The following is an 18,169-nucleotide window of genomic DNA, read 5'->3' as shown; positions in this document are numbered from 1 at the left end:
AGCGCGATCGTTCATTACAAATCCATCTGATTTTATGTAAATAATAATTTGAGTTCATCGAATGTTTTCTTTTAAATATGATAACGGTAAAACACAGATCATAACACTGTTTGTGTAGACTAGTTTATTGTTGTATTACTTCGTTAAACATACAATTCTTAGTGCTTAGTTCGTTCGCGATGGATGAAACAGAATAAATAAAAAATATCACTCTTTTCCGCTAGAAGCTTAAAACCTTCCTGTCAGCCATTCATCGTTCGTTATGATCAACAGCGATGAGGTGTAAATAATTTGCTTACATTTGTTTAAACACTTCCGTAACCGTCTGTCGCATTACATCGCGTGGCGTAAGTGCGAATGTGAGCAGTGTGCTTATGAATTCGGCAGCTAATTGTTTGTACGGAATCAACACGAGGCAGTAGAAAAAGAAAAACAATCTTTAAAAATCAATTCCACACAATTCCAATGCCGGGCAGGTGCTGATCTTGTAGCGACGAATTAGAATGGTTTCAATTTTGATCTTGCTACATACAACAGAAATTGTAAGTATAGCCGGTATACACGGAACATCGAATGGCACCTTGTTTTACGGAATTGGGAGGCTCTTTATGCCAAAACAGTATCAGTAGAAAACGAATCGTCCGAGTAGAAATATGATTGTTAAAGCACCCGTGATCGACATATGATTACGATAAACGTTCGCTGCTTCGTTATACTCCGCTTCGGTCACATATTCTGGCACATGGCGTGTTTTGTTCATCATCCAGTAAAATGCGTCCATTTTATGCTTCCGTTTCAGTTCGCTTCCAACGTGCTGACGGATGCGAGAGTTGTAGTCGTTTAGCCACTTTTTCTGCAAGTGGAAATCGGGGATTGCTGGTTAAGATTTGGTAATGATAGGGGAATTATCGCAATCATTCTTACCTCTGGCACACTCAGTAAAGTACGATCGATAAGCTTCCATTCGAACGGTACCAGTGTGACATCCTGGAAGGACAGAAATTTATGTCCCGTTGGATGCATCTTGCCCGTATCCATCACTTCCAGCACATTTTCCAGTCGTATACCGAAAGCGCCATTTTTATAGTATCCCGGCTCTGGAATAATAGTTTTGCGATGATGTCATTATTGTTTTTTTGTATCGTTTAATGATAAACTTACCATTAGAGAAGAAATATCCCTCCTTGAAGGTGAACCTCTGCTTCGCCGTGTATGAAATACTGATAGGAGCTAGAAGTAAAGAACAAACTTTTGATACAATCTCAGACCATTTTAAGTAAACCGCACAGGACCGCTGCTTACATTCACGAACAGCCGAGTAAGACCCAATACCATGACCAGTACCATGTGGATAGTCGTTCATCGAACTCCAGACAGGTCCACGGGCCAGTGCATCCAGTTCGGCGGGTTTGAGATTCTCCGGGAACGTCAGCATCGACAATCGGATCATACCGATCAGCACGTTCGTGTAGGCACGGATCTGATCCGCCGTAGGTTCGCCGAGATGCAGCGTGCGAGATACCTCCGTCGTGCCGTCCTCATACTGACCACCGGAATCGATCAGCACCATTCCCTCGGAAAGCTCAATGTTGGTACGGTTGGAAGGCGTATAGTTGGGTCGACTGGAGTGTACACCGTAGGCGACACTTGTCGGGAAAGCGACGCCTTCCGAGTTGTTTTGCGCCTTCCGGGCTTGGTCGATTTCACGCGCCAGCGACAATTCGGTGATGTGATCACCGGCAATAAACTAAGATGAAAAGTATTGTTACGATGTATAGAATAGCATGATGAATCATAACGAAGAAGCCCTGATATACGTGAACATGCCTAAGGAAACTCAAGTGGAAGTTTTAAGAGATCTCCACCATTTCCGTTGCAATTTACGTACAGCCTACCCAATAGTCTTCATGGAGCTCTTTTCTAACTGAAGATCACCGTCTCAGAATTATAATCAAATTGGAAACTGTTCACATTCCTATTTACATCCTGTTCGTCAAGTGTAATCAACAGAGATAGTAGAGCATTAAAGCTGGAAATCAGCAGGCAATAGATGAGGTTACTCCTCAATAGCTAGACTTCTGGCTAATATTTTGCCCTAAAAATGTCACTTAAACTCATCCAAAACTTTCGCTTACTTACCCGATCCTCCAACCGACTGAGCACCTCGCACATGGCCACTCCATCTCGTATGTGTGCTTGCCGCATTCCCTGTCGTTCCACCTGGTTCTTTTGCGCCCGCAGGAATATGATAGGTGACGGTCGTTCGAACACAATGTTCCGTGGCAGCGTGACGTGTATGGCTTCCGATGCACCAGTGTCGAAGACCACAGCCGACGGCACCAGCAAACGGTGCCAGTGCTGTGCTAAGGTGCGCAGATCGCGCCACACATCACCGTAATCCCGCAGCTGTACACAGTTCTCGTTGTGGCAGGAGTGTGCCTTCAGGTGGTTCTTCAGCCCGAGCGTTTCGCGGCTTGTGTTGGTGTACAGTATCAGCTCCCGGTGCGTCACCAACAGGTACGCCTTGAACACGGGCACATGTGGGATATCGCTGCCGCGCATGTTCAACAAGTACGCCACCTCCGTCAGCGAGGTTACGATCATACCGTCACACCGAAGGGCGGTAAGATTGGCCCGCAGTCGGGTCACCTTACTGTCCCAGCGTTCACCAGCAAAGCGCACCGGATGCACCTTAATAGCACCGGAACGTGGCGCAGGCCTTCGGCCACCCCACACCATATCGACCAGGTTACGATTGATTTGGACCAACCGGATATAGTCGGCAGTGAGGTCCGTCTCGAGCGCTTTCCACATCGCATGCGGTACCAGCTGCGGATCGGCACCAACGCGTGCTTCCGGAGTTAGCTCCGACAGCAGATACTCGGCAACGGACGGACGCTCACCGGTACGGAACAGTCTCCAGGCACAGTTAAGCTCCTGGTCCGCCTGCTCCAGAAAGCGTTCATCCGTCCAGAAGGCGGCCGATCGCATTAGAACAACTGCCTCACCGTTCGAACCACCAAACCCGGTCAGAAAGCGTATGCGCTGGTCCGCTTCCATCAGATACGGTGACTGATGCTCGTCGTACATCGGTACCAGGTACGCGTCCAGCTCGGCACTCTGCGTTGAGGTTCTGGTGCGCATCTCCGTACGTATCGCTTGCAGACGTTTCATCAGCACATTGTCTACACCTTCATAGATCTGAAAGAAAGGAGGCACCACGTGGGTAGGTGTGAGCTTGCGGGACGCTAGACACGATTGATTCGGCATAGACTGAGCTGACTCACCTGTGTACGATCACGGCTCTGCTGGCATTTCGATCGTCGTATCCCTTGAAATTCGTTGGCAATCGTTTGACCAACCACTGCCAAGAGGATGCCCAGCGCTGCAGAACAGTAAACAGAACGTACAAAGGATGAGGTTTACTTTAAACTACTGGGGAGTCCGGTCACTCCGGACGTCGATCGATCGAGGTGCCGAGAATTATGCAACCGTGCGCCAAACACACCACCAAAACCCTTCCAAATGGCGCTTCTTCGAACTCGCGGACGAGTTTGTTTGGATTATGGCCGCGTACGGTTTAGGGCAGCGAAAGTGGAAGGTCCCGTCGGATATGTGTTGGGGAACGTGGTTTCTTTTCCCTCACACACCAGCGCCGGGAAGAGAACAAAGACTTGGCAACGAGTTTGATGAGTTGGGAAAATTGATATGGGATCGCGGAAATGTTTCCATCTCGCCTGCAATGGGAAAGCGTGTTTGAGAAGCAACCATTGCACCATCACAGCTGAAAGCGGGTGTGGCGACCGTTGGCTGTGATGGATTTGGTGGTGCAGTCGGTATCGAATAACATGACCGCGGTGTGCGGTGTGCCCGAAGAACGAACGCCTGTTTATCGATATCTGGGAGTGTTCGGGATAGCGTCATACACGGCAAAGGGAAGACCCCAAAACAACCGCAACGGAATTGCAATGTACGTGGTGATGATTTACGCAAAGATGATGGTGGCGGAATGGTTTATGTTTCTCTGCGGTCGCCTAGTTTGTAATGGTCGCGAGCGCGCGCGCGCGCTCGCTTTTCGTGCACTTTTGCGCTGCGGACATGATGGATTGGCGGTGAGGTTTGGGAACTTGGATTGTAAACTAATTTCGTTATTAACGACCCTAATGATAGCTTACGAGCTGCACGCGTTCAGCACATTCGTCATGTTTCGCGATGGATGTCCGATAGAAAAGGTGCTGACTGTAGCGCCAATACGGAGAGCATGCTTCGGACAACACACGATGTGTGCGCGAGTGTGTCTTGTGTTTCTGATTCGTGAGACGTGAGGCGTTCAATAAATTTTATCCGCACCTAGTTCCGGTGTTCTACTGCCTAGTGAGTTGTTTGGAGTCTAGCGTTGATCGTTGGATACACAAATTCGTGGTAAACATTAACATGTGATTTTAAAAAGGGTAGGCGAAAACTCAGTCTCAGAAATATAAATCTTAGCAAAAGGGCATAAAAGTCTAACCATCTAAGACTTTGAGAAGCTATGACTAATGTGAAATGACTTCAGACAAAGGCAATGATCAAATCGCCAATGTATGGGGTTTAGTTTTAATTGCTGTGCGGCGAGAAGAAAACACCGGCTAGAGCTTAAACAACCTATCTATTCTCAACGGTATACTAACACCACGTTAACATGTGCGTTGAATTAAAGATGATTCACTGGCGGGCAAGAGTCGCGCGGCATATTTGCTGCAACCTTCGACTGGTTCTGCCACGGCTGTGAGTTACTCACCGCAAAACAATTTGATGCATTCGCATGAACGATATTAAAAACCCAACCCCATCACTTGTTGCCGCAATGCAACGCACACTGTTGCCACGCTTTGGTAATTGGTTTAAGATGTAATTCATCAAAAAGATTCCGTAGCGCAGTATTAATCAAACACCGCGGGCCACGGGTATGGGTTTTGACCCGTCGGGCGAACGTTATTCGAGCAAATCCATCTGCATTCGAACCTCGGTCGATCGTTTCGACCCTGGGGGGTGGTCGGTAAAGGGCGGCTCCGCCTACAGCTTCGCTGACCGGAACTGGGTGTACCGTGTCGACGAGCCATGAAAGATTTGACATTTAATTGAATTTGCGCCCATAATGGCGTTGATGATGTGCCCGCCGTGTAGCTGTGTTCATTGCTAACGGGCGCGAAAAGGGGGTGTTGTTTTTTTTGTTTTGTTTTGGCAAATGTTCCCCGAAAACTATCGGAAGACAACCGCGTCACTTTCATCTGTGGCGTCTTATGCTCCAACAACCGCCAGATACACCGACGCGCGGACGCTGGCATGGCGCCAGTTATTCTACCCGTTATAAAGAGCATCCACACACCCCACCGGGTGGTTGGGTGGGTGGGAAAAGCGACAGTGGCAACAGTAGCAGGCGGAGGGGGGGGAGGAGAAAAGAAAACTCGTCACACAGAAAAATAGGAAGAAACGAGAAGGAAGAAAAATGCTCCCAAAATGCGAATGAAAAACGGATACACTTTTCTTTCTTTTTTTTTGGGAGGGCAACGGACCATTCGGGGTTTTCCATTTTCCATCTGCCATTTATCTCTCGCTCTATCTCGTTCCATTACTCTCGCGGATAAGCGACTAGCTCCTGGTTCTTATCACACACACACATTGTATGTCTTCCCAACCCACAACGGGACAGAATGCACATGTTGGATGTTCGTAACATTTTGTTTGTTGTCGGAACCGCACGGCGGGACAGCCGTCTTGTCGTAAATGTTTGTCTGTGTGCTTTTCCCGGGTTTAATTTATTGATCTTGGAAAGCAGAGCACGGGCGTACGGGGAATGGAAGAACTTTTTTGCGTGGCGTGGTTTGCTGGCAGAGTGAAGATGTCCGAGCAAGCTAACCTTCCTCGGAGTCTTGTTACTAAGGGCTTACGCAATGCCTGTGTCCTTCACAATCGTTCACCTCTCCCAACAAGGACGAATGCAATAAAGTCAGATGGTCGTTACGGTCGATGGGTTGCTGTAACGCCCAATGTCCGGGATTGCCGAAATGTGTGGGCACAAGCTCGTTCTAATTCTCCAGCTCGACTTGTTATCCATCGCCGAACATTGATCACTTCCGTTCGCGGAGATCGATCTACACCAGAAGGTTTGATGCTGATTGCGTGGACTTCGAACGGTGGTGCGGAGGATTGATGTTCGTTTGTTTGTCTCCATTCTTGGCCGTTCTGGGTCATAAGTAGGTAGCCCCTTGCAATAACTCTAGCGAACTCTCCAGCGCTCGTCTGGAGGTGTTGCTACCCCTTGGGGGTATGTTTGCGCGCCTCAGCAATGCCGCGCTGTGTGGCAGGAATTCAAGTTCAAGATCTAACGATCACTTGCTGTGAAGGGTGGGTTTTTTTGCTACGCTGCTACTGTTTACGTCGGCTTCAAGTGATACAACACTTAGCGCTTCCAAGTGGAGAAGTAAACACAGACCGTAGTGGTGCTGGTACGTGGTTTGCGAGTATTTTTAACGCTCAATTGGTCGGGAACTGTTCGCTTGTTGGGAAGATCCCGTAGCGTACCGCTTTGTATGCGCGCTAATCTAGCAGTTAAGTGTCGGTAATCTACACTAAAACGAAGCCGAATTTGGTGTTTTCATGCGATATTCGAAGCGAACACTCAACTCGATTTGGTATCATGAAGTTGGAGGCATAAAAAAACAACCCGCTTGGTTCACTTTGGCTTTAAAGCGATTAAGATCGCAAACGTGATACAAATATATTATTGGAGAAGGGAAAGAAAAAATAGCAGCAACGCTATGAAATACATCAGATTAACCTCCGTGCTGCGGTAGAGGGGATCAATTAATGATCGATGATGAGCAAAAGCTTTAGACGTCCGCTCCATATCTAATAGGCGCATGTTGGAACATTCCGGTTAACATTGTTCTCAAGCCACCTACGCCAACCTGAACGATCTGTTTCATCTTGCCCCTTAAGTATCGGCGCTCCGTAGCCCCGATAGCCCACACGCTCCCCCCCTGTGTACCAAGCGCAACTGTCAATCGTTTCCGCAGTCCGGATATGGTAACGTGCTCCAAACGGTTACCCTGCGCGTGCTTCCCATTCGGGTTTTGGAAACCCGAAACATGCGTTAAGCATCGACCCGATCAAATCGTTTCAATTTGTTTTCCATTAGAGTAGTGGGGTTGTTCGATTTGAATAAAGTAAATAAATAATCAAACTTCTCGGAACATATTTGGGCGAAGCGATGTTTTGCCTGAGTTATGTTGCTGTTGCTGCGTCTAGCACGGTCGAGACACGTACCGCTACAACAGCAACATGCTAATGTTAAACATTTTTGCGATTTTGTCAATACGATTTGGTTTACAATATATGAAATAGGGTAAGTCCCGATCGGAAAAAACGTAAACACTTTTTGTCTTGTAATGGAATTCGCACCGTAATCGATCCCGTCTTTTTTGTTTTTGGTAACCATAAACTAGTGCAAGAGTATGTTAGAACAAGTGGTAAAATGTACAGAAAGTCAATAAATTGTGTCTCTAAAATTGTGCACATGTGCTGCTAACAGCAAAGTACGACACGATCCCAACCATTCACTTCCGATCGTGTTCCGATTTCGTCAATAGCAGCCTTGAAGATAATGTTGGAATTTCTAAATTTATCTTCCAAACAGTTGGGAAGATGTGCGGCTGCATGATTCATGTACGAGGAGTAGATCGTCTTTTTCTTATTGCCAGTTTTCGGACGCACTTGAACCCTTCCATGGACGCGAAAGGGCATATGGCCCATCAAGCACGGGAATCTGGAGTCCGCCCGGTCACTTGGCCCCCCGGGAGCCAACAACTGGTCCATCAAGCAATCGAACACTCCCCAGTTTCTCGGGCACTCAGATTTTGAATCAAAGGCCATAAAAAATATACGCATGGGCCGGATAGGCGGAACACACATAAGCTGAATGAAAATACATTAAACGTAACGTAAATGTGATCCGAAAATAGCTCCTAATCGTGTGACTGCTCTGGATCGGCACTGGAAAATTTATGTTCTCTACCAAAATTCAGACACATACTCACACACATAAATACTCGATCGTCAACATGAAGCTGATGGAGGCGCGCAATTTATCGCGCTTCATCGACGGCGTGATTCGATCGAAGTCCGTGATCGATTCGCGTGGCAGTAGTGGCACCAACGGGTGCGGATGTTGGCAAGTGTGGAATGTGATCTTAATCGCACTCTTTAAAACGAGAAGATGTAGCGCACACGAAAGAGTGGCAGGAAATGGTGTCCAAAATATTTAGATTTGCGAAAAGATGCACTTCAATTTTGGTCGGCCGAGTCGTTAGAGTGAGGCAGAGGGTTTTAATTAGCAGAGGGTCACGGCTGTACACACCGCAACTGATGCTTACCTAGCAGAGATCCTAATCCCGCCTGCAGGCCAACTTTTCGTCGTTGCATTTTTGCAATCGACCGTGACGCTTGTGCGAGTGATGACTGGTATTTCGGAAGAATGCGGCCTAACTTTAACGCTTTATACAACAGTTTTCCTTTTACACACACACGCACACCTCACATTCAGTCTATAAATTTTCCACGTAAACCCGATTCAACACTTGACATCGTAAATTGTTCCGGCTAAATCCAGCGAGCAGTAGCCAACAGCCTGGGCGCGTTGCTGCACTAAACTGCACACGATCGTTCCAAGCGCAAGTGTGCGAATGAGTAGGCGCGCAAACGTCTTGAATGCAACGGCACGAAAACAACGCACAATGTCAATGTCAGCTGCAATCTTTCGCACATCCACTATCTCGCGGCGATCATGATCGACGCAGCGGTGGGGGATCGTTTTAGTGCTCTCAACCTTTGCAAAACTCTCAACAGAAACACCTCAGAAGGCGTGCGTTGGCCGAGCAACAGTGGCAGCGGCGGACACCGTAACGGATCGTCCGTACGGGTTGCGTTCTGGGTGTAGACTGAATTGCGCCAAAGTTCCCGATTCAAATTGACGCCGCGCCGTTCGACTGCGTTGGACGTTCGGTTGTTCCGAGCGCGGCACGGCTAAACGCTGAATAAACGCATTACTGTTTGTGCGATTGCTGACGGTGGACGGTTTCGTGGGTGGGCTTCGGTGGTGGTGGTGGCGCTGGTGGGATAAAAGTCGATGACGGTGGGTGTTGTGGGATGGGATGGGTGGTGATATTACATTCGAAGGTGGCGAAGAGCATGAGCCCGGGATGGTTCGGATCGATTGTGTAACATCGACGGCAGGGTACAGTGATGTGCATAAAAATTGCACCAGTTGATAGATGATCAACAATAAAAATATTAATTGATATACGTCCTAAATTAAACCATCGGAAATTGTGATAATTAAAACACATTTCTGCTTGTTAAAGGTAACAATAATTGAAAAAGGTAAAACAATAATTGAAGAAACAATCGGATTTTCTTCTTTAGTTGTTTTTAATTTTGTGATTTGTGAATTTTGTTCAGGACAAGTGCAAGTATCTTCATACTACTTTTCGTTATTTGTGCAATCTGATAATATTTAACGATGACGCAAACACCATAGGGTAACACTATCTCAGATTCACATCAATGCCAATAAAACTCTGTACAAACGTCAATGTTTGCAAATTTTCAAGTCTATAATTTTTTTGTATTGTAGTAGCGCATTTTTTACTTAAAAATATTACATTTTGCATTGTTTACTGCAGTTATTACCTAATTTTACCATATGTTTAGATTTATTCAAAAATTCAAAAATAATACGAAATTAAAGAACTAATTTTTCAATATTTTTTAATATGAACAATCATAAAATAAATTGGAATAACAAATGAATTTGAATACTACATAATGATTAATCCTACACGTTTTTGCAAATGGATTTTAAATTTATACAATTATATATTTAAACAAATATTTTTGTAAATAAATTGAATTAACTTAGTATATTAAATTACCTACATAGTATATAATACATTACAAAAAAAATGTTTTGAATTTTACAGCTAAATCAAACAAATATTAATGTATAATAATTTGCACCAACCCTCAAAACGTACCATTCATTCACAACCTTACAATTGAAACTAGATATCATTAAGCACTAACTTTTATTGCAAACCAGAAATTCCAGAACGTATTTACAACATTGTTTTACAACATGTTTTGTTTTTGTGACACGGTTTTGACGACGACTGTAAATACACCCCCCCAGAACGGAACAAGGCGAGGGAGTCAGCAGCGCGCCATCATCGTTGTGCTTTGCTGACTGTTGACCTGCTCGCTTTTCCCACCCAACTTGATGCTTCGCCGATGGTTATTGGGGTCTGGCAATGACGTCACGAATCACCCAAGCGACGCCGTTGAGCCGCGACCAGCTGCGGGGCTAGCGCGGCCTAGAACGCGGAAGTTAACCCAGAAACGAACGGCGCGGCGAAAGATGCGTTCTTTCGGTTTCCCGAACGCTGAAGAAAAGCGAAAACGGCCAGATGTGATGCGCGTGAAATGGGGTTTTCGTTCAGGGTGGAAAAAAAAAAACTATGCGCCTTACCACCAAACAGAACGGCGCACCAGGCGGGCCGTCGTGTGGGTGACCACGATCTTCGGCAGATGATGGGCAGGGGTCTGCTGGATGAAAATGTTATTTTTGCGCCACCAAACGTCATCCATCAACCGATTGGACCGGGGGCCCGAGAGCACGCCCACAACTCCGCTATCTTGTGCCGGGTGTGCGAAAATGCGTTCTGGTGCTATTACCACCGATTAGACGATGGGATAGTCTCGTCGTTCCATCGCGCCGAAAAGGGGAAGGAAGGGCCAAGGTCGCACAGTGGGAAGAGGCCGCTGTCGGAAAACGGAAAACCGAACCGAGGCCTGCCGATGTGTATTAGCCGGCTAGTGTTAGCCAACACGTCTACAAGGCGATGATGCGGCAACAGGATTGAAATGTGAGTAAAAATGGAAAACACGACATAACTGCTGACAGCATGACGGGGAGGCAAAGAAACTGGGACGACTGTTTAAGAGTGAATTATCTTTTTTAAACGCGTCTTGCATGCCTCCCATCGGTGGCATCGTTAGGAGCATGTCAAGCTAATTGTTGTGAAAATGATCTAACGCATGCTTGAAGGAGGAAATGTATCACTACTAATAACAAATGTTTCCATGGTCTTGTAAATTATGGTTGTGGAAAATAGCTTCATCGGTGTAATATGAATACAACACTATAATTTATGTTCTTAAATTCCGATACAGATACATCAAATACAGACCATTCTTCAACATCGTGCAACAAACAGTTCGTATCTATGTTGTTGTATTTGCTACAATTTACTCCAGTGGTAGTCACTAGTGACCTATTTCTTTCACTTTATTCCTCGAGTATGCTCAAAGCTCCATTGAAGGATGAGTCAGCGTGGGACATATTTTATTTTGTACCATCCTTTAGTTTATTGCTTTTCCACACTAAACGTCCATCAATACCGACACTATACCATACAGCCTGCACAAGGACTAACAGTTGCGGTGCGACGGATTCGGTTGATAACATTTAGCGACGGTCATAAACACTTGCCACCAGCTTGTGCACACACACGGAAAGGACTGCGGAAAATCAGCTGTCGTATAAAGCGCAACTCTCTGGCGCCAGTGATACTGGAACGGTGGAATTGCACTTAGAATACTTTTTATTATGTTCCGCTCTTATCAATGGAGTGAGCGCCTGGGGGTGCGAAAATTCTTAGCTGACCTATCCGATGTCGTCGATGATAGTGATGGTATTATATTTGATGGCATTATGAGCACCACGTACAGTGCGTAGCGTAGCTATATGATTGATCGTGTTTGTTGTAGAGGATAAAGTTTTCTTGGAGATATCAAACTGGAAATCAATAACAGATTTTCTCATTCTATAGTATCTCATACTAAAGTCATAATTCTCTCGTATGCTCATAATTTACTATAAGGTTGATTTCATACTATAAATCAGTGGGACTGTGTTAAATCTGAATTTGTGTTAAATTCAATACAAATGTACATATAATTATTCTGCGCACTGTAATGGTGAGCAATTATCTATAACATGTATCAAATTACACATACTTAACAAAAGAAGTTTAAAGCTACCGTTGCAAAATATTGATAAATTATATTCAAACATTAAAACGCGTATCTAATTAATAAAAATTATTGTAAATAATTGTTAATATAACAGATTTGAACCGCTCCTAAATGTTTAATGGATGTGCATTGAATTCTGTATTATTTTATCGAATTAAACTCACCTAGAACTTCATGTATTATATTTCTAAATTCAGAATAGAAATTATTGTAAACCCCACCTGTTTTAAACTTGTAAACAGTAAGTGATTTTAGTGATTATACTGCTATGCTAGTGATTACACTCTTCACTTAAAAAAAAAATCAGAATGTTTCAAAAATAGAAGTAAAATGGCAAAGTGAGATGCATTTTATACAAATTTTCTTTTTATCAATATGATGGGTGTAGTAAGAAAAATTATCCACACTAATTATCTCAAATCATTATCAAAAATGTTTGTTACGAAAACACAAGCGCGTGATACCAACTTAACCGATTAATTCGCGCATTGCATGTCTGCATTGCATTGCATTTGAATTCAGGGAAACCATCATGCCACAAAGCACGTTTCGCACCATTCTGAGTGTTTGAAAAAAAAAATGGTTCTTTTACAATACTTGTGGATAAGCTTCGTACGCTAGACTAGACTTCCTATTCTTGGCAACTCGACATAAGCCACAACAAATAATTTTGAGTCTCGTCTGGAGTGGTGGACGAGATGACTTGGGGAGTTTCCCGTTTCACAAGCGCCGTATCTGCTTTCGTACACCCCTTTCTAACTGAAGCGTAGAATCTCTGGCGGCGTCACCGTAAAGGGAGAGAGAGAGAGTGAGAGATCGTTTAGGTTTGGCATTTCGTTTGTATGGCTTCACCAAAACATGGTCGTGCCTTCGAAGAGGGCAAAATCTACCTGTCTGTCCGTATGAAGTACCCGGTACTTCGGTAGATTAAAAGGACGAGCGGGTGTGCACTTACATCACCAGTACGGCCAGTAATGGTGTCATCACCAAATCCCACCACCTCCAGGACAGTGGCGGGAGAGGGTGTGAGTACAATGCATCGAGAAAAGAATAACGGGTGACATTCTAAAGTAGGATAAGCTGCATCGTTTCATGCATCGCTTGGAACCCCGTTTGCCGCGTGGAGAGTGTGCGTGTGTGCTGTAGCGAGAGTGTATGGAAAACAGGTTTTTCACTTTCCATTCAACACACCACGGTACAATCGAGACGTAAGGGCAGACAGAGAAGCACAGGAAGAGAAGAAGGGTTGTAACTGGTCCAGCAGGTACGGCCAATACCAATCGTTACTGCACGTGTGTATGTGAGTGGAATTTAAAAATCGAAAGCAACGAATACACCAAAAAAGCCTTTTAAAAATCAAACTTGTACACGCAAGCCTTACACGCACTAACGGCGACGGTTTGGAATTCCTCTCGCAGGAAAAACAGGTACCGTTTCCATAGCAACCGGTACCATCGTTCGCATTCTTTACCCGTACGGTGTAGCTGTGTGCGTACAATCGTTACCACGCACAGCATCCTTCGAGCAAGTGTGTGTGTGAGTCTGTTTGGTAGTTGGCCTTCATCTCAAAAAGAGTTTGCCTTTCTCACTCACACTGTACAATAAGGAATCAGACATGTGACGCACTCTCTCACTCTCTATCTCCGTCGGCCGGTTTATGCGCTAGTATTGGTGAGGATGCCGTGCGTTTTTTCGTGGAATTGTTTGTACCTCGCTGGGCGAAGAATTTCATTTTCTATTGTGCCCTTTGCGTGTGCAGGTGCCGTGTTTGCTCCGAGGTTGTAAGATTGTAAACTGTGAAATTAAACAGTGTGAACGAGCGAAGGTACACTACACATTAGTAAAACAAGAAGTTTTTCCGTGTTTTACGTTTCTTCTTGTGAGATTCTTTCGGTACACTTTTACAACCTCTCATAAACAGCATTGGTGCGTAAAGATTACCTTATCTCTGATCTCTGGTTCTTCTCTTGTAGTGAACAGTTTTTGAAGTACGTTGAAAACAATCGTGCAGAATCGTCACCTCAAGCATCGGGTTCCTGCATCCGGGGTAGTTAATAAAGCCTGAACCACGCGAAGGATAACGCACGCATAAATTACACACTTTTCCCCCGTGTGCGCAGTGTATCTGCAGTTCTGCTGCACTGTTCCCTACGCAGGATGTGGATGTTACGGGTGAATTTGCTTCTCATTACGCTTCTTAGCGTAGGATTGTCGCTGTGTAAGTGTTTCCCTTTGTTTCTTCCCTCCTGAATCAGTGGTCTATCAGCACGGAAGACACCATAACGTGCTTATCAATTGTGTGCCGAAATAATACTTGGCGATTGAGAAGGGGCCGTTGAATGAATTTTGTTTTCTTCTATCACCTCTTGCTATCTCCCTCTCTCGGCCTCCAGCAAGCGCACAGCAGGCGTCGTCGAGCCCGAGCATCGTTTTTATCAGCCCGGAGCAGATCAAAGACATTGGCGAGCAAGTGACGCTCAACTGTTCGATCGCGAACGTGAAGAACTACATCGTCGGCTGGCAGAAGAGCAACCGGGACCGGACGAAGGAAAGCAACATCATCTCGCTCGGTGTACAGCTGGCCGTTACGGAGGATCGTTTCCGGTTGAACTTTACCAAGGAAAACAATGCCGCTAACTATGTGCTGGAGGTAAGGACCGAGCATCTCTTCCATTCCTTGGATCCTTGGCATGTAGTAATGTTCCGTTTCACCGTAGATTCATGACATCGTCAACACGGATGCCGGTTTGTACGAGTGCCAGATACAGGTGAACAGTACGAGCAAGATCACGAAAACGGTTGAGCTGCAGGTACGGCATCCACCGATGCTGCTCGAGAACCAGCACACAAACACGCTCACCAAGGCGGAAGGAGAAGACGCACAGCTGGTGTGCCGTGCCGAAGGATACCCACGCCCTTCCATTACTTGGCGCCGTGAGTACAACGCTATCCTGCCGATCGGTGGTCAAACATACACCGGCAATGAGCTGCGCCTGAACGGGCTTCGTCGGGAGGACCGTGGTACGTACTACTGCACGGCTGATAACGGTGTGGGACGGACCGATACGAAGACAATCACACTCGAGGTAGAGTTTGCACCGGTCATTCGTGTGCCTCGGCCAAAGGTAGCCCAAGCAATCGATTACGACATAGACGTGGAGTGTGTGGTACAGGCATTTCCGGCTCCGGCCATCGCCTGGTACCGCGATGGCAAACAAATCCACAACGGTGGTTCGTACAGTATCTCGCAGATTGGATCACCGGATGATGTTACGACGTCGGTGGTGAAGGTCTATTCCGTTGCGTCCGAGCATTATGGCGACTACGTGTGCAAGGCCACCAATAAGGTCGGACAAGCTGAAGCTCGGTTGAATCTGTTCGGTAGGTGGCATAGGAAAACGGATGGACGGACGAAACACTTAAGTTTTTTATTTTATTTTATTGCTTACTTTATCCTGTTTTTATCCCATTTTAGAATCTGTAATTCCCGTTACCCTTTGAATCGTTTTATTTTGGGTAGGATAAATCCATCGCGGAAAGAAAGAAAAAAACAAACCATCTCCTTAATCATCTCCCTTAATCAGCTCATGTTCCAGTTTTGTGTGCTTTTTTTCTGCTTCAACTACATGCGTTAAATGTTCTTGTTTTGCGTGTTTTTGTGTGAGTAGTCGTACTAGTTAAAAGTTGTAAGATTCTTTTTGAAAAGCTTGTGAGATTACGTTTTATGTGAAATTGTATTTAATTAATCATACATGTTTTTTTTCTTTTGTAGAGCAAAACGTTCCCAACATCAATTATTCCGGTTTGAAATGGACTAATGGAGGCACCCCGATGCGGACAGTAGTGCTCGGACATATGCTTATCGTTGTAACAACGTTACTGTTAGCAACGCTCTTGTGAATAGGTCGCTGGAAAACGGATGGCCCACAGGGTAACACTTGGTGCCATGCGTGCTTTTTTAGCTTCCTGTCAAGAACTGGACGATGATTCCATTTTCCTAGCGGAAAGCAACCATTCATCAGCACTATTTCCATCAAAACGGACAGTGAAAAGCATCTCATAATTCTTCAAAGATAATCAGGAATAACTACTAACTCTATCCTTCGTTTTCTGTACTGTGGATATTGAAACTTAAAAAGAAAACATTACAGCATCTTCTGTTAAAAAGCTCATCTTACCCTTCCTCATTGGGCTCTTTCCGGTGAAAGGGCCTGTGTCTTGAACCTAGAGTGCAAAAGCGAAGTACATTCCCGAACCGACGGAAGCGCATATCCCGCCTCCCGGCGGCTGTAGGCTGTTTGAAGCGATGGTACAATTTTACTCAGACAAAAACAAAACAAACAAAAGCGACCAGTAAACGAGTAGAACGTAGGTAGTATTGCGGTATAGAATGGCGATATATTTTGTGTGAGCCTATTCGTATATTGGCGTATCATAGAGACGGGAAGCAATTTCGAGCTAGAAAACAATTTTAATATAACGTCTTCACCCTTTCGTCACTAGATAAATCGTAGAACAAAACGGAACAAAACAAAACAAAAGAAAAAATAGACTGCAGGGACGATGCGATGGCATGAATTACAAAGCCATACCTTTCCTTTCTGATTACTCTCTTTCTGTCTCTGATTAGGCTAAGAATTTATGCAATAGTTAAACAAAAACACCGAAGAAAGCGTACATTTGGAATAAAATCGAAACATTGCTGTGCAGCGCAAAATGGACTCTTGTATTTTGTCATGAACTGTGGAGCGAAACTCTGATACGAATGTGTTTATAACATTAGACATATAGAATTATTAAGGATCGTTATTTGTTTCGGTGATTGCATCAAAGTTTCCAAAAAAAGGAAATTTGCACGAAGTAATATATCGCATAAATTCACATGAATGTTTATAAATTCTCAGCAATCTTCAAAGATATCAGGAATAAGCAAATTATCTTTTATTTCTCTCTCTTTCTCTCTCTCTCTCCCTCTCCCCTCTCTCTTGTCCTCTCCCTCTCTCTCTCTCTTTCTTTTCTATCTCTGTACTCTGGAGACTAGTAGGGCAGAAAATCAAATTTGACACACCTGGTCTAGTAGAGTATGTAAAAATATAATTTATCTTCTGTTGTTAAAACTAAATCCTAAGCATGCCATGGTGTGACATTGTTGACATTTCAGAAATTCATTTGTTTGTTAAATTTTTTGCTTCAGGATGAAATATCGTATCGAATGATTAAACCACCGGGCGCCTCCATAGAACTAGATAAAACACACATTAATTAATGGATTTAATATTCCCCTTTTTTTCATATTATAATTTACTTTTAAAAAAGAGTGCTCTTAACTCAATATTGTTTCGTTCAAGTCGTTCTGGCTTTACATTGAATTCCAATTGCTTGTCCAAATATTTCAGTTGCATACCAGCAATTAATCGCTTAACGCGTACTTTTATTCCTCTTGGGTATATTAATTGCAGTAATTCCACAGTTTGTTTTTCAATCACATTTTTCTAATCAATTTAAATGATTTAGCACGGTTATTGATAAAATTTTCATGCGAATCGCGTTTAATTTATGCCAACAATTGAACCTCCACCCAAAATGAAGCAAAACATCATCAGTGACATTTATGGGCCCGATAGGATGGATGCGTGGTTGAGCAATTGCAATGACAAAGTGCATGAAAAAGTGCTTCCATTTGTACATGGAATTTAAGTTAAAAAACAATAAAAATAACCATCACCAACAACAGCAAGCAGTGAATGCCGATGCTGTAGCGGTGCAAATGCTGAACCCTCCCCCCAAAAAACACTCCCGAATAAATGACCACAAATAAGAGTGAAAAGACACACAATCAGTTTTGCGCTGCGTCTTCCGGGCAACATGTTTTGGATGGCACATTTCGACAACCGCTTTTTTTCACATCCCTGCTCAGAAACAGGAACAAAAGAAGCTTTCACACGGCCCGCTTGACACCGGTAAACGAATTATGCTGCACACGCGAGCTTATGTTTCACCGCGGCAAAGATGGACTGAATGGTGGAGAGTGGAATTT

At 44.6% G+C, this 18,169-nt stretch overlaps 2 protein-coding genes across 2 annotated transcripts; one reads left to right on the top strand and one right to left on the bottom strand.

The window, feature by feature from the left end:
* Window positions 1–113: 113 nt before the first annotated feature.
* On the bottom strand, window positions 114–8,555 carry LOC128310415 (xaa-Pro aminopeptidase 1). Its single transcript, XM_053047054.1, has 7 exons — window positions 8,415–8,555; window positions 3,288–3,385; window positions 2,140–3,201; window positions 1,303–1,747; window positions 1,162–1,230; window positions 925–1,097; window positions 114–853 (listed from the first exon to the last, which is right to left on the bottom strand). Exons 1-7 carry the CDS (start codon window positions 8,461–8,463, stop codon window positions 623–625), a joined length of 2,127 nt encoding a protein of 708 aa, XP_052903014.1. The 5' UTR covers window positions 8,464–8,555; the 3' UTR covers window positions 114–622.
* Window positions 8,556–14,219: 5,664 nt separating this feature from the next.
* Window positions 14,220–16,837, top strand: LOC128298139 (lachesin-like). The gene is made up of 4 exons (XM_053033882.1): window positions 14,220–14,350; window positions 14,526–14,782; window positions 14,850–15,513; window positions 15,905–16,837. The coding sequence occupies exons 1-4, from the start codon at window positions 14,290–14,292 to the stop codon at window positions 16,030–16,032; spliced, it is 1,110 nt and encodes a 369-aa protein (XP_052889842.1). The 5' UTR covers window positions 14,220–14,289; the 3' UTR covers window positions 16,033–16,837.
* Window positions 16,838–18,169: the final 1,332 nt, after the last annotated feature.

Source organism: Anopheles moucheti, chromosome 2 (genome assembly GCF_943734755.1).
Source record: "Anopheles moucheti chromosome 2, idAnoMoucSN_F20_07, whole genome shotgun sequence".
NCBI classification, from domain to species: domain Eukaryota; kingdom Metazoa; phylum Arthropoda; class Insecta; order Diptera; family Culicidae; genus Anopheles; species Anopheles moucheti.
Note: the sequence above shows the minus strand (reverse complement) of the source record. Positions and strands in the feature narration are given on the sequence as shown.

Excerpts from the sequence above, each read along its gene's own strand:
- LOC128310415 (XM_053047054.1), bottom strand. The coding sequence starts at position 8,463 with ATGCAACGACGAAAAGTTGGCCTGCAGGCGGGATTAGGATCTCTGCTA. Across the intron at positions 3,386-8,414 it reads GGGATTAGGATCTCTGCTAG|CGCTGGGCATCCTCTTGGCA; the intron begins GTAAGCATCAGT and ends ACTGTTCTGCAG. Across the intron at positions 3,202-3,287 it reads AGAGCCGTGATCGTACACAG|ATCTATGAAGGTGTAGACAA; the intron begins GTGAGTCAGCTC and ends CCTTTCTTTCAG.
- LOC128298139 (XM_053033882.1), top strand. The coding sequence starts at position 14,290 with ATGTGGATGTTACGGGTGAATTTGCTTCTCATTACGCTTCTTAGCGTA. Across the intron at positions 14,783-14,849 it reads CCGCTAACTATGTGCTGGAG|ATTCATGACATCGTCAACAC; the intron begins GTAAGGACCGAG and ends GTTTCACCGTAG. Across the intron at positions 15,514-15,904 it reads AGCTCGGTTGAATCTGTTCG|AGCAAAACGTTCCCAACATC; the intron begins GTAGGTGGCATA and ends TTTCTTTTGTAG.